Source organism: Hippoglossus hippoglossus, chromosome 19 (assembly GCF_009819705.1).
Source record: "Hippoglossus hippoglossus isolate fHipHip1 chromosome 19, fHipHip1.pri, whole genome shotgun sequence".
NCBI lineage: Eukaryota > Metazoa > Chordata > Actinopteri > Pleuronectiformes > Pleuronectidae > Hippoglossus > Hippoglossus hippoglossus.
The window spans coordinates 8,199,458-8,222,963 of record NC_047169.1 but is presented as its reverse complement, the minus strand read 5'-3'; the positions used below and the strand labels follow the sequence as shown (position 1 = coordinate 8,222,963).

The 23,506-nt window shown below is 42.5% G+C and overlaps 3 protein-coding genes across 4 annotated transcripts; 1 reads left to right on the top strand and 2 right to left on the bottom strand.

Moving 5' to 3' along the window:
* Positions 1-291: 291 nt before the first annotated feature.
* Positions 292-4,303, bottom strand: star2 (steroidogenic acute regulatory protein 2). The gene is made up of 7 exons (XM_034570205.1): positions 4,033-4,303; positions 3,816-3,923; positions 3,260-3,387; positions 3,021-3,179; positions 2,598-2,782; positions 1,836-1,929; positions 292-844 (listed from the first exon to the last, which is right to left on the bottom strand). Exons 1-7 carry the CDS (start codon positions 4,094-4,096, stop codon positions 740-742), a joined length of 843 nt encoding a protein of 280 aa, XP_034426096.1. The 5' UTR covers positions 4,097-4,303; the 3' UTR covers positions 292-739.
* A 4,254-nt stretch (positions 4,304-8,557) lies between these two features.
* Positions 8,558-13,630, bottom strand: tbata (thymus, brain and testes associated). 2 transcript variants are annotated; one of them, XM_034570624.1, is made up of 10 exons: positions 13,588-13,630; positions 12,743-12,972; positions 11,397-11,567; positions 11,187-11,275; positions 10,501-10,650; positions 10,153-10,234; positions 9,307-9,466; positions 9,175-9,215; positions 8,782-8,897; positions 8,558-8,651 (listed from the first exon to the last, which is right to left on the bottom strand). In XM_034570624.1, the coding sequence occupies exons 1-9, from the start codon at positions 13,626-13,628 to the stop codon at positions 8,806-8,808; spliced, it is 1,056 nt and encodes a 351-aa protein (XP_034426515.1). In that variant the 5' UTR covers positions 13,629-13,630; the 3' UTR covers positions 8,558-8,651; positions 8,782-8,805. The 2 variants fall into 2 exon arrangements, with proteins under 2 accessions (XP_034426515.1, XP_034426516.1); XM_034570625.1 differs by lacking the exon at positions 13,588-13,630 and adding an exon at positions 13,261-13,308.
* A 3,676-nt stretch (positions 13,631-17,306) lies between these two features.
* LOC117752896 (pyroglutamylated RF-amide peptide receptor) lies at positions 17,307-22,540 on the top strand. Its single transcript, XM_034570623.1, has 6 exons — positions 17,307-17,829; positions 19,653-19,811; positions 20,551-20,612; positions 20,738-20,973; positions 21,464-21,561; positions 22,102-22,540. Exons 1-6 carry the CDS (start codon positions 17,463-17,465, stop codon positions 22,497-22,499), a joined length of 1,320 nt encoding a protein of 439 aa, XP_034426514.1. The 5' UTR covers positions 17,307-17,462; the 3' UTR covers positions 22,500-22,540.
* Positions 22,541-23,506: the final 966 nt, after the last annotated feature.

Below are 23,506 nucleotides of genomic sequence, written 5' to 3'. Positions count from 1 at the left end.
ATCCCACAACAATCACACATGGCAATTTGGGGTTGAGCATCTTGCCCAAGGACGCTTTGGCACACAGTATGGAACCCCAAACCCTCTGCAGCCCTGTGTTGGGGATTTGCATTTGAACTTTACTACTTTGCATGCCATGTCACGATGTGGTTTGGTATCATGTTTTTCTTGTATCTATTTTTTTTTGGAAGGGGGGGGGGGGGGTAGCAAGTATAACTGAATGTCACTGAGTTTTTTTACAGACCTCAGATCTTCTATCCACAGGTTCAGTCAGTTTTAATCAAGTCCTCTATTTACTGCATTTGAATGAAGAAGAGGCTCCTGGTATGAGGTGTTGCTTTGAATGTGTCCTTAACCATGAATCAGGAAGATGAAACAATGAAATCACTTTATTGATTTTATCCAGTCATATGCAGAGTGCAGTTACTCATGTGTCAATGGAGGAGTGTTGACTCCACAGTGTTAATGAGGTTTGATTGGCAGACTTGATATTATTTCCTATTAGAAGCCAGCTGTCTTTGTGCCAGGCTGGCCCTGGCTGCTGGTACTCATCTCCTCCTGCTCTGCTCTACACAGCGTTAGGAGCAGAGCTTCTCCTGCAGGCAGCGCCTCTGGAAACTCGAGGAAAGGGCGGCCTCCTGCCGAACAGCCGGGCTGTCGCCATGCCTCCGTCTCTCAGTCTCCCCCTGTGAATGATGACAGGCTGCTGCTGCTGCTGACGAATGGGTGTCACACAGACTCAGTCAGGGTCTGCTCTCGCTGTGAGGCGTCTGCGGAGATGTCTGGTGAAATCCAGCTGTGCTCGAGGCAGAGCCTGATTGACAATGGACTTTGGCAGCCAGCCCTGAAGACAACATTATCTCTGTTAAACTCTAAAATTGTTTTTTGATCACAACAGCAAAAGGGCTTGAATATCACGTCCTGATATTCTCCTGCTGCGCAATAAATATATTCTTTTCATGTGTAAATTGGTTTCCTTGTAGCAGTATGTTTCAGTAAATGAATTTGCAGCAAGAAAAAATTATATAAATTCAAGTCCCATTCTGGAACTGAGCTGGAAAGTGTCCATGACAAATGAGCAAACTCATGGGATGTGGTTGAAAACACTGGAAAGCAAAGCTAGAAGGTCGATCTTGACACGAAACAGTTGAGAATGACATCCTGACTTTTAGGTCTGACTCCTAAACTCGAATCTTCCTCGAAGTGGACAACTCTTGTTTGTAATTCAAGCTGTGTACTTAAAATAAGGTTATTTTGTCAAATTATTATTTAAAGTTTGAATAATGAACTTCCAGCATAGCAGTGGTGATTGGAAAACAGAGAAGGAGAAAAATTATTGATTGTGCTGTTTCCTGCCTCCACCACCTCGGCCTTCTCAGCTCTGCTTCCTTATGCCACTCATCAGGATCCTTGTGCAAGTTCATTTTCTCTAGCAAACGTCTTATGTGAAAATGTTGCGTTCCAGGTCACAGCCATTTGTGTGTGTTAATCCTGGGAGAATGTAAACAAGGTTCTCGATGTTTACTGCAGAACGGATTCAGACCAAATGTTTTTTCAGAGCATCTCGGCAGTATCGTGACGCTTGGACCAGACTGAGAGTGGGGCTTCTCTTTTGTTTTGGAGTTGTTCATTTATTGGAAACAGCAGGAAAATGGCCAATCTGAGAAACTCACCGCTCATCCAATTAAAGCATCGTTGGAGTGAAAGAGCTAAGACACAATGTGCACAATCAGGAAACAATGAATCGCTGCAGAAAAGGATATTTCCTCCCATTGTGAGTCGGCAGATGCTTTCTCTATTCACTATTTCTTGTGTGTGTGCATGAATGAATTTACCTTCACGTCCATGTTAAGAAGCCACGTGAAGTGACTCTTGCTCGTATCCCCGTCCAGAGGCTGAATGATGATGCATGTCGGTCCATCCTCAGCTCTGTAAACACACCAATAAAAATCATTCATTTATCTAATTAACAAATTAACTAACATTAACTAATATGAAAGTTGAATAGCCTCATTTGCATGATTTTGTATTAATACATCATTATTATTATTGTATTAAACAGAATACACATAAAAAGGCAAAGTTAATGCTATAGTAGACTGTTGTATCAGGGACTAGGCTACAGTGAGCACGCACTTATCCTTTTAATATTTTAACTAATTAACAGCAAGTACTTACTTAACTTGACTCAAGTAGAAAGGTTAATGTGGTGCTTTTATTTTTGCAAAACCTCAGAAATGTAAATGTAAATTGAAATGTGACGTCTATAAAAACATTACTTTGTTGTAATCTAGTCTGTTCCTCTGTCTCAACATCCTTCAACGTCCTCTGACGTCGCTCTAATCACACGAGATACGGCTGCAGACGTTTAAGGCCACTGATATTAGCCGGTGCTGTTGAACAGGCTGTCATAACAAACTGAAATTCTAAAGTAAATAAAAACTGGGGTTGTCACAGTACAGTCTTTTCTGTTCTGACTTTACAACCTGTACTGTATGAGAGGAAGTTGAATGAAACTGTGAATAAGTCTGAACACAGTATGATTAATGTCGGGTTGAGAAAGAGTTGTTGGCAGGTGTGTGAAAAAATCCTCTTACCTCACAAAGCCCGCCTGAGGTGGGAACGCCTCCAGCTGAATCGCTGCTCCTCCAAGATAAACACTGGACTTTTGTTTGCAGCTATGTCTGACACTCAGGAAATCCCTTTGGCCAATTAGATTTCCTGCCGTCTCGGCCGAAACCTCATGAGTGACGATCGTTTCGGGCCCGACGTGCTTCAGAACCTGCGGCAGAAGACGAAAATATAGAATTTAATTGGTAGAGCAGCACTTGAACTGCTGATATATGATGTCAACAAATCATGGCTTTAAACAGAAATGTGCAGACGACCAGACAATAAAACTGAGCATATTTGACCGAACACCCTCTGAACCCTGGGCTTCTGTAAGAGTATTTTTACGTGGTATTTCAATTTTCCAAATATCTAATTCTTTGAGACCTGTTGAAAGGTGAGTGGCTCACTTTGATTCGCTGAATGCTCGGGTTCCACTGGTGCATCTCCTCCACTCTGGTGAACAGGATGTCATAGAGCTCGTCCACGCCGGCCTCCAGCACCGCCTCCAGCCTGAAGACCTTCCTGGCCCCCGGCATCGCTTTGCTGCAGATCACATCCCCGGTGCTCTAGACAGGATCAACATACAAGTGTTAGTGTAATAAAATTACACTTCAGGTCACAGGAAATGTTTAAAATCAGACACTACCTCTGCGATCTCCACTTTCCACCCGTCTTTGTCCTCCAACATACTGAGAGCCTTCCTCATTGCTCCTCGGCCTTGTTGCACAAAGAACAGCTGATCCTCTTTTGCTGGCACATCTTCTCTGTTGGACTCTGTGAAATGTACTGGAGTGAAAACCTTTTTTCAACAGCCACACTTGAGAAAAAATTAATGAAACCAACGAAATGATATTCAACCGCTGCTGCGCAGCCCCAAACCTGATTTCTCTCACTCTCCACAATGCTCTCTAAGGAACAACCTGCCAATTTGGCGGTCTAATTTCCCATCTGTCCCTCTGCTTGCCCCCCCCGCTGCTGCTGCTGCGTCAGTATTGCTGCCAGTTGCTTCAGCCCCTCCACCACCCAATCATCCACCTGTAGCCTCCAACGGGGGGGTTATAAATAGAATTTCATCACTCCTTTCATCTCTGTTATCATATCTGGGGGAGTGATGAAGTCGGAGCCTAGAAGCCTAAACACTAACTATGTTCGTGCTGCAATAAACATTTCAAACGTGAGTTGTCTGCTTGAAATATATTTACCGTTATAATTCAAACCAGCATGTGATGTCATGCGCTGTTTTATTTGTCCCCACCGATGCAGGTGTGCGATCTCCTGGCCTATCACTGCCATCGTTGTGCGTTGAAGTCCTGCAAGATTGAGAAAAAGATGCAAAAGGTTAAAAAATAAAAATAAACTGAGGAGTCACGGAGCTGCCTTTTTCATTTGAATTCCTATGAGATGATGGACGATGTTTACCTGCCGTACTCCTCAGGTGTGGGTAGGAGATTCCACAGCAGAGCTTCACGACAGCAGGCAGCATGCTGGCTGTCTCCGGCAGTGACAGCAAAGTGAGAGAGTTCGACTCTGAACTTTATAGGGCCCGTGAAGGACGCTCCACAGAGATAAGGAAGATAGGAAGAGTTCTGAATTCTGCTTTGAAGGACGCACTTGACAAGGGGTTTGGAAACTAAAACAAAACACTGGATGCAAAGGCAGGGAGGGAACTCTGGAGGCTGCGTTTGTGTGAGTGTTGGAACATGAATGATACAGAAAACTAAACTTTCCAACTTTAAAACACTCTCAAATCAAACTGTTATTTCTTCATATAATGACAGCAACAGCATGGAGCCGGTTGTACAAAGTGAAACCAGCGGGAATGAACCTTAATATTCCAGTTTCCGAGTAGCTCTGCATCAGCGACGATATCAAGTCGACTATAATAAGCTACTAGAGAAAAGAGTAATGAATAACATCAGTGTGCACAATAAAAAATAACTGAGATGTGTTAGCAGAAGAATGAATTGAATGAAGAAGTAAGAGACAGATGTAAACAAGCTGAGTTCACTGCAGCGGCATCTCATCTTTTATAAAGACGACAAAATGTTGTGTTTCGAATCCTAGATCAAAGAGACTCCTGTGCCATCTCTGTGCAAACGTTAAAATCCATTCACAGTTTCAGGTGTTTCAGGTGTTTTGTCCTATCATGCAGTTCATGAGATTTTAGGAAGTGATAGATTTCAAACCTTGTTTTTGAATAATAAACTAGTGAGTATACAGCAGGCAGGGTTAATTTCTGCGGCTCAGTGGTTTCCAGCTCCCAGAGGACTCGCCTCGGTTTTCTGCTCCCAATTGTTTTCTTCATTTAATCATGAAGAGAAAAAAATGTTTGGGGCTGAATTTGACTCTGTGTCTGCAACAGAGGAATCAGACGTGTGTGTGTCATCTCACATGTTGTTGTGGCTCCAGGCAACTGGATAATTTCCGCCTGAAATATAACATGACTAAATTTCAGGACAGGCCCTTTATCGGGTTTCAGCTGTATCCAGATGGAGATAGGATGATGATGACGACGACGATGATGATGATGATGATGATGATGATGATGATGATGATGATGATTGTTATTATTATCAGCTTCTTCTTTATCAAGATTCATGGAATTAATGCCCATGAAAAATGTGAAAATATAGAAAAACGCAAAGTCCAAAAAAGTGGGGGAAGAAATTATTTCTTCCGTGACACATATCACATCCTTCCACCAAGTTTCGTGATAAATCATTGAAGTAGTTTTAGTTTTATCTTGCTCAAAAACCGACCAATGAAAAAAAAAAGGGCCAGTGTTGAAAACCTCCGTGATGGAGTGGTTCTCATGATGTGATGTAGTTTATAATCTATGTTTATTATTTATTATCTTATCTCATAACTCAAAGGTAGCACAACAGTGTATTTAACAGGCGTATCTCCACTTATGACGCTTTGAGCATTCTTCGGTTGGCTGCATTTCTAGTGTGCACTAGTTCTTACTGGGTGCAGTGATAGTAAAACGTATTCAATTCCAGTTGTCAATCATGAGAGAAGATAAAGGGTATGCACAAGACTAATGGCATGAAAGTGGTAAGTAAGCTTAAATCAATATGAATTATTTCTTTAAGAGCATGGCTCACTAACCATGTGCACAGCTTTCACTCTCCATAAAACCTCCTGGTCTGCACAAAAGAGAGAAATTAACTCCTTTACACAATAAATCCCATGAAATGCCAAAAATAAACAGTTGTTATATTCAGATGACTTCAAATACAGTACTCTGTTATATAAAATGATGATTTCTGTTCACTCGCTTATAGAGTTCATTATTTATAATCATCCTCATAACACCCTCTGACCTTCTAAACGATCCTTTGGGGGTTTACATGATGAGGAAACCGCTCTACAGTTGATTGGCTCTGCTCTGCGATGCCCATGAGTAAAGAATACCTGCACACTATATGCCAGATATCAAAGAGGCTGTAGAATGGGATCATGAAGTAGATGCGGGCAGCACAAGTCGCTGCAAGTGCATGATGTACACAGAGGAAATAAGAAGGTGGTCAATGGGGGGGGGATGGGATGTTAAGCCTCTAACCCTGCATATCCTCTGGATTCTCAGGATTCAATATCCTCGTCTTCCCTCCCTCGCTGGGTCATTAGGCAAAGATGTTATGCAGGGGTCTGTGTGGATTTCCATCCCACCTGAACCTAAGTCCCTCTGCAACCTGAATTGAAAATCTTTTCTACTTGTGTGTGTGTGTGTGTGTGTGTGTGTGTGTGTGTGTGTGTGGGTGGGTGTGTGTGTAATATACTTGGAGGGCCCAGTGCCTCCCTCTCCCCTTAACGCTGCCTTGCAGGAACGTTTCACTGATACAGCCTCAGGAAACAGCTGCCTCTTATCGCCCGGAGCAAACAGGTGTCCTTGTGGGAAGGATTCATGACGTGAATGCTGAACTTCACCTGCTAACCAGGCCGGCTGACCTCAGAATAGATGGGAGATGTCTGTGGCCTCTGAAACGGCAAGGATGCAAAAATTGGCCAAAAATAGAAATGCATTTGTCAATTCAGTGCTGGTCAAGTGTGACAAAAATGTATTTTATGGCTCGATAGATTCTGCAAATGCAAATTGACAAAATCGAATCCATTCAATGCCAAAAGGAGCCCTTTTTTTGAATGAGTGTTTTTGTCTCTGTGTTGACGTTGGCACGGCCTGATGTCATGTGTGTTTGCTCATATTGCTTTTGTCGTATCACTGTCAGTCCAACCTGATGAAACCACATGTCCATACAAGGCAGATTAGTCAACCGCCTCAGGGCTGAGAGCTGCGGAGACCAAACATGGGAACCTACAATGGCACTGATTAACTAGACTAAACAGTCTCCTTTCAATTTAATCAAGCTGCACCAACTTGTTTCCACAGTTGTAGATATCAGTCGCCTTAAAGTGCCTGATCTTTTTCATTAAGATCCATGTGGAAAAATGTCTAAATGTAGAAAAACACATGTTTATTCTTTAAAAAAATTCATGTAGATCAGTTTCAGTTCAGGATTTGACGTCTTCTCAAGTGAGAATTTGTGGTGATTTTGAAAAACACAAATCCATCAGGTTACACAGTCTGAAGCTGAAAGGGATTTGCACTTTTAGCTCAACTAAACTGAACAGCTCCTAATTTTGTAAGGTCTCAACCTCATTATGTGAAGAGCCTTGGGATAATGTATGTTGTGATTTGATGACATACAAATACAATTGAATTGAGCTTGTTTTTGTCTTCTTTTACTTGCCCTACCGCAAATTGCCTTGGGAATTGATAATGCTGCATTGTATTGTATTGTGTTATGTTGTATTATGTTGTATTGTGTTGTGTTGTATTGCACATCAATTTCCACAGCCTCGGTTTCTGAAAGGTCAACATGTATTAGGGTAAAAAGTCAATCTTGTCGATTGACTGCATGGTCGGTGTGCAAAACTAATGATAGTCAGTCAATTGCTTCTCTCAGACTGCTGTTGGTGTTTCTTCCCGTCCCTGCTGTACCAGGCTCCTGCTGCGAAATTCAACTCTCTCATCTGTTCAGTTTCCCGCTGTGAAAGCCCTCACTTCTCCTATACAACACTTTCTATACGGTGCTTTAGGTGACCTGTACTCAGTAAGAGGCGTTCAGGGCCCCACTGACCAGTTGCTAAGGCTGACTCTCCATCAGCCCAATTACCGTTCAAACTGCAGGAAACCTGCTTCCATAATAGACTAAACATACAGTATATATATATATATATATTCAGTCCTTCATGCTTGAATGTGAAATCTGAAAAGAAGGCCGAGCGATAAACTTTTATAACTGGATATAATCATTATTTTCATTTTCTTTGTCATCTCACTTAGATGTAACCATGAAAATCGTTTGTATGTGCACTCTCCTGCAGAACAACACGTCCTGGTGAGTTGCTTGTTTTCAGTTTTTTACTCTGTGAAGGTTTGTCTCTTTTCTTTCTTTTTTTTTACCCACAGACTGATTAAAACGAGTGACGATATGACGGCTCCCCAAAAGTGAAGCCAAAGCGCCTTGATCGCCCCCTGGTGGCTGGCTGCACTATGGGTCATAAACCCCGCCTCCTCCAGGTTAGTAGATGGAACATGCACCAAATTAAAAAGTCCAAGTACACGTCAAATAGAATTTTCTCAAAAATGGTTTCTGTCATTTTAGGTAGTTTGTCCAAGTGCTTATTTTTCCGGTAAGTTTACTTTTAATTAGTTGTTTGATGCTATAAAATGGGATGAAATGCCGTAATTGACAGTTGAAACTGATTGGTCGATTGGTTCAAACACTCCATCACTACTTAACAGACTCCAAATGTGCAAGATGGCGATGTTTGTATCCAGGATATTTTGGCTTCATTTCTACATAGAGGGAGAAAAAGGAGACGCTGCGTCCATCTTTATGTACAGTCTTTAAAAATTGCTTTATTTTAATATGTTATTAAGTCCACAAAATATTTATATAAGTTTTATTTCTCCTCAAACTAAAGATTGCACTTTGTAAACTAATCTTGCTACTTGTCTCACTTTCCTAACATCAGCTGGTGTACAACCACACACCCACAGCATCAGGAGTCATCCACGAAGCAGACAGGCGGAAAGAAACCTGAAGATGCCGTGGGAGCAAATAAACCAGTCATTTCTCAGAGTCAGGAAACAATGATGCAGTTGTGATGAAAAGCAGGTGATGTCTAGACGCTCTCCGTGCGCTGAAGGGGACGACCTTGAGGCGGAGTCTGAGCTCCGGCGTTGACTTCGAGCACCTCCGCACCCCCGATACTCACTGCAAACATCGAGTCACACACACAAAACAACGACGGTAATGTGGTCTATTCAGATTCTCATACTGAATGGCTTTCCACGACATCGTATTTTTGTACAGACCAAAACTGGTGTACAAGGACACTCAGACGATTGCAGAACAAATGAAGCCTGCTGGTCAATTATATTAAAAAGAAAATCAAACCTTATAACTTTTCTTGAGCCTTTAACTAGCTCTGACTTTGCCGAAATAGGCCTAAACACAGAGAATGGAGAAAAGCAGGACGCCATTTCTTTACCTGGTTTGTCATCACTGAAGGTTCGGTTCATCCTGAGTGAGCTGCGGAGGTAAAAAACAAATCTTCAACAGATCAACCTTGTAAAACTTCTCAACACAAGCAGGAGATAGAAATTTGAGCGATCACCCTGACCACGTTGTTTGCGGTGTTCTCCACGGCTGCTCGAACTTTGCATCGTACACAGGCGGTGATGCGCCAGGATGAAAAGCCTGGAGCTGATGGAGGTTCGGGTGGTGATGGTGGTCGACGCCGTCCAGAGCTTGTTTGATCATCCCCATCACCAGGTCTTTCTCTGAGGGTGCAACACATCACACAGCACCAGAGGAGTTCAACCATTCCCATCAGCAGCACCACAGCAATCATACACTTCCTGTTTTTATCTGTATTCACCGATGTGATTTAAAAGTTATTAAACCCAAATCTGAAATGGGAACTGTGAACATTGGAGCCGCAGAAGAATGACTTCTGTAATGAAACATCATGAGGAGTCACAACAGAAAAGCAATGATATTCAGAAAGTTAATTACAGTTATATCAATTCATTCACCACTAAAAAGGAGGAACTGAAACAGAATTAATAACTGAGACAGATCATGAACAATTTTAAGGCAGCAGAATTTAAATGTGAATGTAACATTTATTTCAATGAGTTTCTTGACGTACAGATCCCACCGATAAACACGGAAGGACGTGTAGATGTCTCCTGAGTGACTCCATGGCCAAATCGTTATGTAATAATAAGGTTTGAATGGTTACCTACTAAATTAAAGTAAAACAAAGGGAAATAATATTGAAAGTCAAATAATATTATATATATTTGTTGCACTATATATGTACATATTTGTCTCTGAATAAACCTTCTGAAAATACTGTTTCTTTCAAATTAATTTTATGCCACCGTAAAATGAATGCCATTAAAAGTAAAACGTTTACAAGCCAAAAACATCTTTCTCCCTTGGTGAAATAAAGTGTTTTTACCTCTTTGTCCTGCGAGCAGAAGCCACTGCTGGACTGTGGACAGAGAGTCCGTTTGCAGGATCTGACAAAGCAGCTCCAACACCTGATCAGAGAGCAGAAGACAGGAGCTTACACAGCTGGCGGGTATTTTCCAACAATAAATCAAACGCAGTGTGGCCTCGGGCAAAAGCCTGAGTGCTCTGGAGAATTTCTATAATGTTGGAAATCTCCTATTGATCTGCCTCTAATCCTCCCTCTCTGTTGGGAAACATTACATGGCTGTGCCTCGTTTCAATCCCAAACGACTGCGTGAGACACTTTTTTTTTCAAACGTTGAAGGAGCTCAAGAGCAGTGGAGGAGGATTTCACCGTGAGTTCCTGATCATGGAAGGGCTGAGGAAAGAGCAGGCGCTGGGAGTGAGATCTGCGCTGGTAAGACTTCGTGGGCGGAGGCATGATTCTCCCGGTGTCAGCCGAATATTGGGTCTTCCGACGGACAAATTCTTCTTCTGGTGGCTCCTGGAATGAATTGACAAAATCATGTTTTTTACACAATATACACAACCCTAAAACATTTCAACAATAAACTTCAATTTAAAACTTATGCTTAAATAATGATGATGATAAGAACAGAAATAACAGAAAATAAATTGAACATGTACTATGTCTATTTAGTTTGGTTCATGTCCCATCCACTATCACGGAGCAGACAGGGTTTATGACCTATATTGCAGGCCAGCCACCAGGAGGCGATCCAGATGATTTGGCTTCAGTTTTGGGCAGCTGTCATGTCATCCATCTTTAAATACAGTCTATGGCTGATTCTTCGAAGGAAGGTTTACCCCATTATTCTCAATTCTTTAAGTTCACATATCTCGAGGAAGAACTTAAAGGTCCACCGGTACATTTTACCTCAAACTGTGCCTCTCAATCAGATCTTAACCCTGACGACGGCCCTACTCATATCCAACCAGAACCTAAAGCCTTAGTCTTAATCTGAGGCAACCAAACAAACAAATGATTCCGGGTTCCAACAATCAAACCAAAGCATGCACCTCTCGTTTGTCCCTCTGTGCTTGAGGAGACAAACTGACTTTTGCAGCGAGCTCTTTGAGTTCATCCCTCCAGGCCTCTGAAAACAGGGCTGTGAAAAGAAAGCAGAACATTTAGCCTATTCATTCTCAATGAATGATTCTCATGATTTGATAGCAGAGCTTTAGAAAAAAATAAATGGGAAGATTCAGGCGTCATGCATGTTGTCGTACCTGATTTGTTTCTGTTGCTGCCGACTCCGTTTAGACTCTGATTGAGTGGGAAATCAAAGGAAGTGTCGGCCACTTTCCTGAGGACGTGGCTCTTGAGAAGTGGATGAGGAAATAATGACGAGGTGACAAACCAATCATCTCTCACTGTGCAGACAGGTCTCCCATTAAGTCCTGAGGACACGAGAGAGGCACAATATTCAAAGTTCACGTATACGTGCTTCAGAAGAGTCGGCAATCAAAGCAATGCCCTGGAGAATCGAGGCTAGAAAACCCCCCCCTGCTGAGACTAAAGCTGATAGCTTCATAAGGCCTACCTTTCTGCCAATAATGCAGTTGTGTCTTTCATGTAGCATATTGCTATTCTATAGGTGTCCATACAGCTGCTCATGAAATATTTCATAGTGTGGTAACTCTGACTTATGACTGATCTCAGGAGGTGAGGCTTCCACAGCCAATTCAGAGAGATGACCTTGTTAATTGCTTTATTTTTAGAGCAACAGCTTCTGGGGAATTTAAGCTAAATCAACACATTTAGCGCTAACAAGTAATAAACTGCTGTCAGAATTAATGAGTGCAAAAAACATTTGGTGCAGGTTTTTCAGAGGGCTATACAAATAAAGTGTATTATTATTAATAATAATAATATTGATAATATTAATACTAGTAATACTAGTAATACTAGTAATACTAGTCATATTAATAATAATAATAGTAGATGCTTGGCTGTCATAATGGCAAGTTCTTATCACACTGATGTTTGTCCACGGGCAAATTTTTCACGTATGTTTAGTTGAAATTAGTCATTTGATTCTTTAAAAACAGGGTGAAACGTCATGATTGACAGCTGAGACTGAGTCACGATTGGTCGAGTGTGTGCATCACTAAACTCTAAACTAAATACTTGGCTAAACTCCAAACTCTGGCTCCAGTTACACAAAATGGCAAATTTTATGTCCGGGATATTTTTCCACATATTTCATCATTAATTGCTCGTATATTAGATGTAAATATTCCATCCAATAGTGAATTGATACCAAACAGAAAGTTTCACACTTCAGTTCTGGTGTTCTGATAAAATGCAATCTATCTTGCTAATGAGATACGGAGATTGGAATCTCATTGGGTCCTCAGGGTGTTTCCTTGTTTACTGGAACCAAATACTCAGGGAAATCACACATAAAACGTCACACTGACACCTGCACTGCATTACGGCTAACAAGGTTTTTGTAATTTAGGGAGACATAGTGCAAAGGTTGATTCAACTATCAAATCATTTTGGTGTAAAAATAAAATCCATTTCATAAAGCATAAGAATATCTTCTGCCTGCTGCGGCTGCCATGCTCACCTTGGATATGCCTCACCCTGTTTGGATGAGGGTTGTGCCGTGAGAAGAACGAGTGATGGCTCAAGGAACCGAAGCGCGGACTGCTCCTCGTCAGCGTCTTGGTGAATTCGTTGGTGAGCAGCACCTGAGTAGACTGACTGGGACTGCTCTGTCCTGTTGTCCCTCGGGAGCTTGAACTTTGCACGACGGACATATCTCTCCGAATGGTGGCTGGAGGGTTTTGATTAAATCTAAAAGATTAAGAGAAAAGATTGAAAACTAAGGTACTTTATGAAGAGATGCGTTGGAAATACAGAGGGTTTAATGGTCGAGGCTGTTATTGTGACCACACATTCTAAAAAAACTGTTGAAAACTAAAACCTTTAAGAGGCAAGACACGGACGACTAAAGCTTGACGAAGCCAACGAGTCCAAAAAATAACTTTGCTTTTCAAAATTTGTCCAGAAACACAAGTCTTCACAAATCTACAAAGAAAAATTCCAATTTTGAGAAGAAATAACTCTCAATAACCACTTTACCTCTGAAAGCCGCCTCCGGCTGAAATCCTCTGGAACTGACTGCTCTGTGTTGCCACCGTTTCTAAGAGACTCTCTAACCAAACAAAAAAACAATGGCATCCCTGCACAGCGAGTGAATGGCGTCTCTAAACCGGTTCATTGAGGGCAGATTTTTACATGCATGGCAGGTATAATTTGGCCAATTCATGGTGTTGAATTTATAAACTCAGTGAGGTGCTGTTGAAAAAGGTTGTATTGAGGTTGATGAATGGATCTCTCCTGCCTTGCTGACGCCTCACAGGCCGGATGATGCACAGTCTCTTCATAAACTCACTGGGATAAACTTACCCTCCACTTTGTCCCACATGAGGAGGTTTGAGGACATACATGGCACAAGGGCGGGGGGGGGGGGGGGGGGTCACATGTATGACACTGTTGCTTAATTCCCTGGCGACACATTCTAACAGATGCTCTGTGGAAGGAAACCAAATACATGGAATAATATGGAGGTTTATCAAACACCAAATAATTGAATTTTATCCACATGAGGGAGACTGAACTCCCGGGTTTTTTTATTTGATTTTAATTCTACATTTAACATTATATGATTTTATTATACTTCATATCCCTCTTTAAATTTAATCGGATTTACTTTATTATTTATGTATTTTTTATATTTCTATGTGTATAGCTTGGAGGGGTTGAAGCTACATCCCATTGCATAAGCTTGTATTGTATAATGTAATGTGTAACATGAGGCCTTTCTTTTCTTCAAAACACGTCATGACCATGGAATTATGATATATTTGCAGTCTTAGAGTGTCTTTTTATATAAAAACTGATTCATTACTATCTATTGACAAACATACCATGAACACTCAGCATAGTCGAAGTAAAGCCTTCATCGCATCCTATATTTTTCTATGGATCTCGGACAGCAGCGAGGTTTCATCTACTTTGAATTACAAGGTTCTTTCAGAGGAGAAATTCCAGTTAAAGCAGAAGTACAATAGAAAATGATGGTTAAAAAAAAAAAACCATGTTAAAAGTTTTCTACACTTAGCTGGTCTCTGTTTAGCTCCTAGATTGGCTCCTATTGCCAAGCTAAACGGTACAAACCTCGGTACGAGTGTAGCAGCGGTAGATTCCGATTAAAAGAAAGACCATCAATGATCTAAATAGGGACGTGAATCTATCCAACTGTGGCTTTCACTGTGTTAATTGCTGGAAAGAAATCACAGTAATTTCCTTCACTGTTACTCTCACATCAGTGTACCGCTGCCCTCGTGTTTTTTCTCAGCCGATTATCTAAAGTCTTCACTGGCAGAATTTTATTTTGATCAGTTGCATGTTTCTGCATAAACCGCTTGGAAAAGAAGTCCACAGATAGATTATTCAACAGGATAAGTCAACTCCGTATTACTTTGTATGGACCTGAGGTGTGAAGTGGTTTTAGTGAAGTAGTCTTTAAAACTATATTACTGTGACATGAGTCTCCGTTTGCTTTGCACAGATGCTGTCTGTAGAAATTGAATTCAGAGGGTGACTTTTTTCTTTTGTACTTTAAGTACATTTCAGAGCATGTACTTGTAAAAGAGGTTGAATCGGTACTTTTGCTTGAGTCGTTTTGTAAAGGTCCATGAACAGCGACAATCCAGAGAAGGAGATGCTCAGTCATTTCACACTTAATATGTTTACATGGCATGATGTGCATCCAGGTGGTGTGAAATCAGAAGCCGTGTCACTGATACTCTGATAATTGCACTTGTGGTGGAAATCCAACAGATCCATGAAATTGAAATTAAAACAGAAAGTGGACTGAGCGATAATGTTCCCCTGTGACTTTCATGGATCAAATTAAATTGCGGTTCACAAATCGTGTTACAGGTTTCTTCACGTCAGACAAATTACAACTCATTTATTCCTGAACATCATTTCTCCAAGCAATATAAAAATATAAAATAAACATCATATATCTCTAAGATATTTTGGGATGGAGGTATTATCTAATAATTAATATAAAAGAAAGGTATTTAACCTGTGTTGTGTTTTAAATTTACACCACCTCTAATCTTTTGAACGAAACATTTAATGGCGGTTGTTGCGGAGGTAATTTAATCTATTGGTTGTTGCAGAGTGAGAGTGGAGGGAACACAAAAGAAACTTGATCATTGCGATCCTGCAGTGTGCATGTAATTTGATGCTAATGGTTGTTATTGAAGTTAACAGCAGCAGTTTATTATAAAAGGAATTTCCTTGAACAGCAGCTCAGCAAAATCGTTATTATTCATCCTCAATTTTTTAACATAAATCTATTCTGCTTACCCTTTAAGGGTCTCAAGAGGCTGGAGTCAATACCAGGTGACATTTGGCGAGAGGTGGGGTGCACCCTCTGTGAACCTAACCCCAATCAGCATGTCTGGACTGTGAGAGGAACCATCTCGGCTACAGCAGACCCCAGAGAGCAGTGGTACATGGATTGATCGATTCATCCCTTTTCTGCCTCTTATCCGGGGTCGGGTCACAGTTGCAGCAGGTTAAACGAAGCAGCCCAGACGTCGATCTCGACAGTGATGCTCCGGCTCCTCCTGGGACATCCTGAGGTCTTCCCAGATCAGATGAGATATATATAATCTCTACAGCTTGTTCCGGGCTCTGCCCCTGGGTCTCCATGGTCTGAAGAGCTCCCATGGGAGGTGCCCATGGAGGAACCCTAATCAGATGCCCAAACCACCTCAACCGGCTCCGTTCAACGTCGAGGAGCAGCAGCAACACTCCGAGTTCCCTCCACAAGTCAGAGCTCTGTACCTCTAAGGGCTGAGCCCAGCCAAGGGTCCGAACATAGATCGCTTGGTTAGCTTTGCCTTCCAGTTCAGCTCCCTCTTCATCTGGTAAAACACCTGCTTTTCTGTGGACATTGATCTGCCCTGAGAAACACGACCTCCCCTGTGGTTCTCTCCTCTGTTTAATATGTTGATTCAAGGCGATAAAAACAGGGTGAAACATCAGGATTGACATTGAATCCTGATTGGTGGAGCGTTTGTATCAATATCGTTACTCGTTGCGTCAGAAGTGACATTTGCCAGAAAACCTGAAGACAAAGTGTCGTCAGATTTATTTCCCAAATAGGTGTTAAATAATATAAATAATAAGATTCTATAAACATTTGAATAATCTGTTTTGTTTTAAACCAAAACCCAAACCTTAAAACATGTTATTACCTTAAAATCTGATCATTTACATAATGAGGACTTGCTTTTTGTCCCCCGTACTGAAGACATGTTCCCATAAGGTGACTGTGTGAGCAGATTTAGGTCCCTACAACATAAGTAATACCAGGGCCGCACACACACACACACACACCTTCTGTTTACTTGTATCTCAGTGGGGGAACTCATTGACATAATGCATTCTTTAGACCCTTACCATAACCTTAATCATCACAACTAAACACCTAACTATAATACCCCATTACAGGGATTAAATACACCCTGGACCCTGTGGAGGTGGTGGGACAGAGGAGGATGGACAACCAGTCTCACCCCCTGCAGGACACCACAGCACTGGGCAGCTCCATCAGCTCCAGACTGATTCACACTAAGTCTCTGACCAGTATTGTAGGTCGTTCCTTGCTGCAGCAGTAAGACTGTATACAACCAGCTCTGCTCCCTATAGAACTACACATATGGACTGCACTCTAACTCTGGTTTAGCACTCTTAACTGTGCAATGTTCATTCTGTCTGTGCAATACAATGGTTCAGGTTCACTCCATTCACTGTACATAGTCTCACACTGTGCATATGTTTCTTTTTTTCCATTTATATTATTTACCCTTCAGTAATATTATCTTTACACTAAAGTATTGCATGTTACTTATTATTACAAATACAGGATACTTATCTTATCTTATAAAGATAGGAGTACAACACACACACACACACACACACACACACACACAAACACACACACACACACACACACACACACACACACACACACAAACACACACACACACACACACACACACACACACACACACAGCTGCAGCAGTGACAGGCAGCAGGTCTCTCTGGGTGAAGGAGGAAGCAGCAGCAGCGCATCATCAGGACGCACTGGGTGAGTTGAGGCTGAGGTTGAGGACAGACGCTGAGACGCAGAGGGACTTGGATCCTGTTCACTTCCACAGAGCAGCTCTCTCTCTCTCAGGGGCCGAACACCGGAGATGGCAGCGGCCTCCACAGACTCCGGCCAGGGCGCCACCAAGATCACCCCCGAAGTGCTGCAGGAGATGCTGCGCTACTACAACCTGAGCCGCCGGGAGTTCATCAACACCTACAACATCCAGCCGCTCGTGTACATCCCCGAGTTGCCGTACAGCGCCAAGGCCACCTTCGTGATCATGTACGCGGTGATCTTCGTGCTGGCGCTGGCGGGGAACTCGCTGGTCATCTACATAGTGGTGAAGAAACGTGCGATCCACACGGCGACAGATATCTTCATCTGCTCCCTGGCGGTCAGCGACCTGCTCATCACTTTCTTCTGCGTCCCTTTCACCCTGCTGCAGAACATCTCCTCGGAGTGGTTCGGAGGTGAGTTGTAAACCTCTTGAACTATTTGGGGAATATTGATTTGAACATAAAAAGCAACAGCAGCAGGTGAAACCTCTGTCCTCCCGTGCGCTCTTGGACACTTTCAGCTCCATGCGTAAAACCACGAAATCTAGAAATTTAGCCCGATTTATGCACGATTTGCAAAATGCATGGGTTTAGGCTGGGATATATTGTTGTGTACTATTTACTTTGTAATATATCATCACAGCATCTCACCGTACTACTCGATATACAAGATTACACCTGATTCATTGCTACTATCCTGATCATCATCATCAATATGCCACTTTGACTTTGTTTCAAAACACCATAGCTCAAGCTTATCACAAGTGGATGTAGTGGCTGTAATGTTTGTGCCATTGCATTCTTATCTATTCTATTCTGTTCTTTTTGCATGCGCTTGGCTTGCCAGGAAACCCCCAATTTCCCTCATTGGGATTAATAGGATTATCTTATCATAATAATAATAATAATAATGTTGCAAAGAAAATAATACTCATGCAAGAAGTCTGTCATCTATTGATAAGCAATGCAAGATACTAATTGTGATCTGAACAATGAATGAAATGCAGCAGCAGCAGACCCCATCACACCTGACATCCATTCATCCATCCATCCATTCATCCATCCAATAGCTGCATATCCTTCGAGGGTCGTGGGGGGGGGAAGCTGCAGGAGCCAACCCCAGCCGACACTCTGGATGCACCCACACATAAAGACAAGTAACCCATCATCAACCCTGCACATTCGCCAGGCTGAGTAAGGTGTAAGGGTCAATCACACCTGCGAACATGTTATTGATCCCTGAAATAAGCTCAGCAGTCGTCGAAGCCTCTAAGTGGCAGCTGGAGGTCAGGAGCTTCTGCATGAAAAATTGAAATATATAAGCAGCTTTTTTTTACTTTCAGTCACACACCTGACGGAACAGCAGGAGAGAAGAAAGGGAGCAAACAGCTGTTCTTGTACCTAACAGCTGATCGCATCTGTAGTTGGTGTCGATCGCTGCTGAGATGGAGAGATAATACCACATTTCTACAGAGATCAATAAATGGATCGATGAGCACTACTTGTAACATGCCACTTTGAAGCACAGGAATATTGCAGCTTGTTTTGTCGTCTCACAGCTTGAGGCATCTTGAACCAGAAACTGCACAGTGTAATGAACACGAGTCTGCAATTCAATGCAAAGTGCTTGCAAAAAAAACACAAAGTCAAAGGTGTTGTACATGTTTGCATTGCATTACATTTGTAGGAGCCTCAGCACTGTAACTATCTCCACCAGGTTCATACCTGGCGATAGAAAACAACTCGACTATAACCTCTAAAAGAGCCGATTTTTAGAAACAGAGCATAATTTCCTTCCCATATGCATTATTATTTATCTGTGTCAATGTACATTTCATTATATTCATCGGTTCACCACACTGTTCCCAGCATCCACCACGCACAAGAGTATCTGACAGCTGACATTCAGCGTATCACAGCGATAGAAGGCAGGCGAGAAGCATGTGCTGCCATTAACATCGATAGTAATTAGTTCCATGTGAATAAAGGTGAACTGTCAGCTCTGTGCTTTGTTAGCTGTGACATGTGTGTGTTCAAATTGTCCAAGTGTAATCGGAGAGGGCTGTTTTGTCATTTCGATTATACCCTAATCTTCCTGCATTAGCACATGAACACTAAAAGGTTAGAAGATGAGCTCGCATCCCTCTTCAGTCTTTGCTTCAGTAGAAATTGATGTTATGCAGTTTCTAAGAATCTCATTCTTTCATCCCCTCTGTGTTTTGTTTTGTTTTCTGCAGGGGTTCTGGTTTGCAAGACGGTTCCCTTTGTACAGACTACAGCCATAGTGACTGGCATCCTCACAATGACCTGCATTGCCATCGAGAGATACCAGGGCATTGTCTTTCCCCTGAAAATGAGGAGGCAGTACTCATCCAAACGGGCATACAAGATGCTAGGTATTCAACGTTTGTGGCTCAGTGTGGAATTATATGTGTTTGTGTGTTCAAAGAAGTCTCTGATCTGTAAAGAAGTAGCAATGAGTTGTAAAAAGTCGAATCTATCTAGAACACACAAACAGTTACACACGTCAACAGAATATGTTGATCATGGTACGTGGATTACTTGATTACTATAACAAATCATTTTTATAACAACATTTGTACAGGAAACGATTCTGTCCCAAGCTTTTTGATCCTTATAAACTGTTGATCACTAAATCCATAATCGATATAAGCAGTTTCCACTGTATTGGGTTTGCAGTGAAAGGAATCTATAGTGGCTCCATTACATCCCTGTCTGCTGCAGTATAGATGTAAATTAAATGGAGCTTTACCATGACATTTAATGAGATTTCCCTAATGAAAAATATAAATAGATATAATCAAAGCCATATTGGCAAGAACTTAGAATGCAACCAAAGCTCCTTCCAAAGAGCAGGGAGATGTTCAGGACTGAAGCGGTGGCAGGACTGGATGGTCCTTAATTGGGGGGAGTTACCAGTTGTCATGGCTGGATAACAAGCACACATACAATTATCTGGGAATCTGCAGATATGCAAAGTGAAATGGCAGAAACCAGGGACTGAAACGGAACAGATGTGTGTATGTTGGGTGTGTGTGTGTGTAAATCAAAGTATAAACCCTGTACTGTCTAAACTGTATCTATTTGTATTATATATCTCTCTCCATCCTGCAGGGCTCGTATGGATTGCCTCAGTGATCGTGGGCTCACCAATGCTGTTTGTGCAGCAGCTAGAGGTGAGTGGTGCCTGTCAAACTAGTTTTTAAAGAAAGAAATGTAAAAAGAGCATTCTAAGACTCCTGGAACTGATATTGACAGTTGGTCTTCGAGGACTGACGGCTTTTCATCTCGCCTCTCCCAGGTGAAGTACGACTTCTTGTACGATCATTACCACGTGTGCTGTCAGGAAAGTTGGCACTCTGTGACTCACAGGCAGACGTACACCACCTTCATCATGGTGGCCCTGTTCCTGATCCCCTTGGCCGCCATGCTGTTCCTTTACACGCGCATCGGGATCGAGCTGTGGCTCCGCAACAGGGTGGGCGACTCCTCAGTCCTCAACACCATGAACCACAGGGAGATCAGTAAGATCTCGAGGTGAGTGTATGTCTCAAGCGTCTCATATCCAGGGGGCTTGGTTGTGCCTTCCCATGAACACAAATGCTAGGGGCTGTGGGTGGGAAGCCAGACCAGGATAATGTTGGCCCCCTACGTACCTGGTAGGTACATCCATCCTAAGAGATCCAATCACAAGTGGCCAGTGTATCAGAACAAAAGCCTCACACAGAGCTGTTGTGTTTGCTACAATGGTAAATTACATTGAACAAACTTCATTACAGCTCTTTCGAAATTGGGAAATAATTTGCTGAATCCAGTACTTGGGGAAAAAAGGTGCTTTTTCTCTGAAGGACACTCAGAGGAGACAAATTGCTCTGTTTACTTTCCCCAAGGCCAACTGTGGGACTTAGAACTGCAAAACATGGTTAAAGGCTTTTCTACATTATATGTAAAACAAGGGGGAAAGAGTGCCGTCATGTCTGTCGTAAGAAAGCCTCAGATCTTTACCTCTCGTTTTTACTCTCACCAGGAAAAAGAAAAGAGCCGTCAAAATGATGATCACCATCGTCCTGTTATTCACGATTTGCTGGGCACCGTTCCACACGGTCCACATGCTGTTTGAGTACTGTAAGTATTACCGCAGTCTCTATGAATTTTAAAAGCAACACTATGCAATATTTTAACCTTAAAATAGCCAGTTCAAAATAAGTTTGATGCTTCACTGATTTCGAATAGTGAGAAAGATGCTGCTTTCAATCGCACTCCTCACCCTGAACGTTTGCTCTTGCTTTTGTAACCTTAGCAAATGGGTACAATCTCCTGTGAGAAGCAGGGCCACTTAAAATATCAAGAATTCTCAATAGAGTTTGATGTATTTGTGACAGCGGCAGCTCTTCTGATTCAGGAAGCTGGGAATCATGGGTAATATCCACCGTTCAGTCGTGTTTCCCCTCAGTGATTAATAGTTTTTTCCTCTACATGAAAACCAATTAATCACCCTGACACTGAGCCCAACGGCATTAATCACCACATGGGGCTGCAAAGAGCGCTGTCGCTTTGTAACAGTTACATAGTGCTTTAATGTGAAATTTCTTGCCATTGCCTTAAAGTCTCATTGGGATCCATCAATTTGAGTATGAGCTTCTGTCTGTGTTTCCAATAATCCAGATGACCTGGAGAAGAAATACGACGGAGTCACAATCAACATGATCATCGCTGTTGTTCAGGCCGTCGGGTTCTTCAACAGCTTCAACAATCCAATCGTGTACGCCTTCATGAACGAGAACTTCAAGAAGAGCTGCGTCTCCACCCTCTCCCAGTGCGTCAGGAAGCACAACCAGCAGGGCGGCGCCGTGGTGGCCCCTAAACTCAGCGTGAAGTTCATCAAACCCCAAAGCAGGGAGGCATTCACAGATTCGGAGGCAGGACACAGCTCGAACCAGCACTGCAAGGACAAAGGCCCCTCGAATCCACTGCACAGAGACCGTTCCATGGAAGTGATAGGTGAAAAGATCTCCACCATCCAAACTGAGCTGCCTGCAAACAGCTCCTCCCAGGTCAAATGAGGAGGACGTGGCTTCGAAAGCTCAAAATGCTCAGCTGTCGATCACCTGCACATGACAGTCTCACCGTTGTGGTTCAAACGCTCAAAAAACCCAGCTTGAAAGCACATCTCTGAAGCACCAGAGATTGTTCTGTTATTATTCTGGTCAGGAAACACAGGAGCAAAGGAAATTAAGGAATTCTGAGGAGGGCTCCACATGCTGTGAAAACATCCCTGGCAGCAGTGAGGAGCAGCGGTCACGCACTGGTACACCAGGGGTAACTGTGTCATGAATTCAAATCACTGGAGGTTTCTAATATCTGCAGGAAGCTCCGTCTCACTCGGTGAACATTTAATATTGTGGAGGAGGGAACCGTGTTCATTGTTATTCCAAATCTGCGAAACCTTTTTTCCCGTTTCAGTATCACAGAGCAAACTGTTTTGAAATGGTAACAAAGAAGCACAGCCGTGGTTTTAGTAGCAAAGGAGAAAACTTGGATGAAACCTCTGAATGTTTTTGCTACTAAATTTGCATTTGCTCAAATTGTAGACTTTGTTTATGTGCCGCTTTTCCACAAACACTCTGAGTGCTTTACACTATGAACCACGTTCTAAGCACTTCTCTATCACCCATCCAGCCTGTTCACAAACTGACAGCAAAGCCCGAGGACACTTGGACATGCAGAGTGGAGGAGCCGGGGATCGAACCACTGACTTAGCGATTAAATGACAACCTGCTCTACCACCTGACTCAAAGCCGGCCCAAGTTCAAATCAGATATTCAGCATCACAGAGTTGGGCATGTGGGTCTGTGCAGTAATGCGGGCGTTTTACCAGACCACTGAAGTGAGGAAGGAGCTAAGCCGCAGGGCAAAGCTTTCAATTTACCGATCGATCCACGTTCCAAACCCTCACCAATGGTCACGAGCTCTGGGCGGTGAATGAAAGAACGAATTTTGCGAAAACAAGTGGCAGAAATTAGCCATAAAGATAGAGTGAGGAGTTTACAAATCCAGTGGGAGTTCGAAA

Excerpts from the sequence above, each read along its gene's own strand:
- LOC117752896 (XM_034570623.1), top strand. The coding sequence starts at position 17,463 with ATGGCAGCGGCCTCCACAGACTCCGGCCAGGGCGCCACCAAGATCACC. Across the intron at positions 19,812-20,550 it reads ACGGGCATACAAGATGCTAG|GGCTCGTATGGATTGCCTCA; the intron begins GTATTCAACGTT and ends TCCATCCTGCAG. Across the intron at positions 21,562-22,101 it reads CCACATGCTGTTTGAGTACT|ATGACCTGGAGAAGAAATAC; the intron begins GTAAGTATTACC and ends CCAATAATCCAG.
- tbata (XM_034570624.1), bottom strand. The coding sequence starts at position 13,628 with ATGTATGTCCTCAAACCTCCTCATGTGGGACAAAGTGGAGG. Across the intron at positions 12,973-13,587 it reads CATGTGGGACAAAGTGGAGG|ATTTAATCAAAACCCTCCAG; the intron begins GTAAGTTTATCC and ends TTAATCTTTTAG. Across the intron at positions 10,235-10,500 it reads TCCATGATCAGGAACTCACG|GTGTTGGAGCTGCTTTGTCA; the intron begins GTGAAATCCTCC and ends CTCTCTGATCAG.
- star2 (XM_034570205.1), bottom strand. The coding sequence starts at position 4,096 with ATGCTGCCTGCTGTCGTGAAGCTCTGCTGTGGAATCTCCTACCCACAC. Across the intron at positions 3,180-3,259 it reads GGAAAGTGGAGATCGCAGAG|AGCACCGGGGATGTGATCTG; the intron begins GTAGTGTCTGAT and ends GATCCTGTCTAG. Across the intron at positions 1,930-2,597 it reads CCTCAGGCGGGCTTTGTGAG|AGCTGAGGATGGACCGACAT; the intron begins GTAAGAGGATTT and ends GTGTGTTTACAG.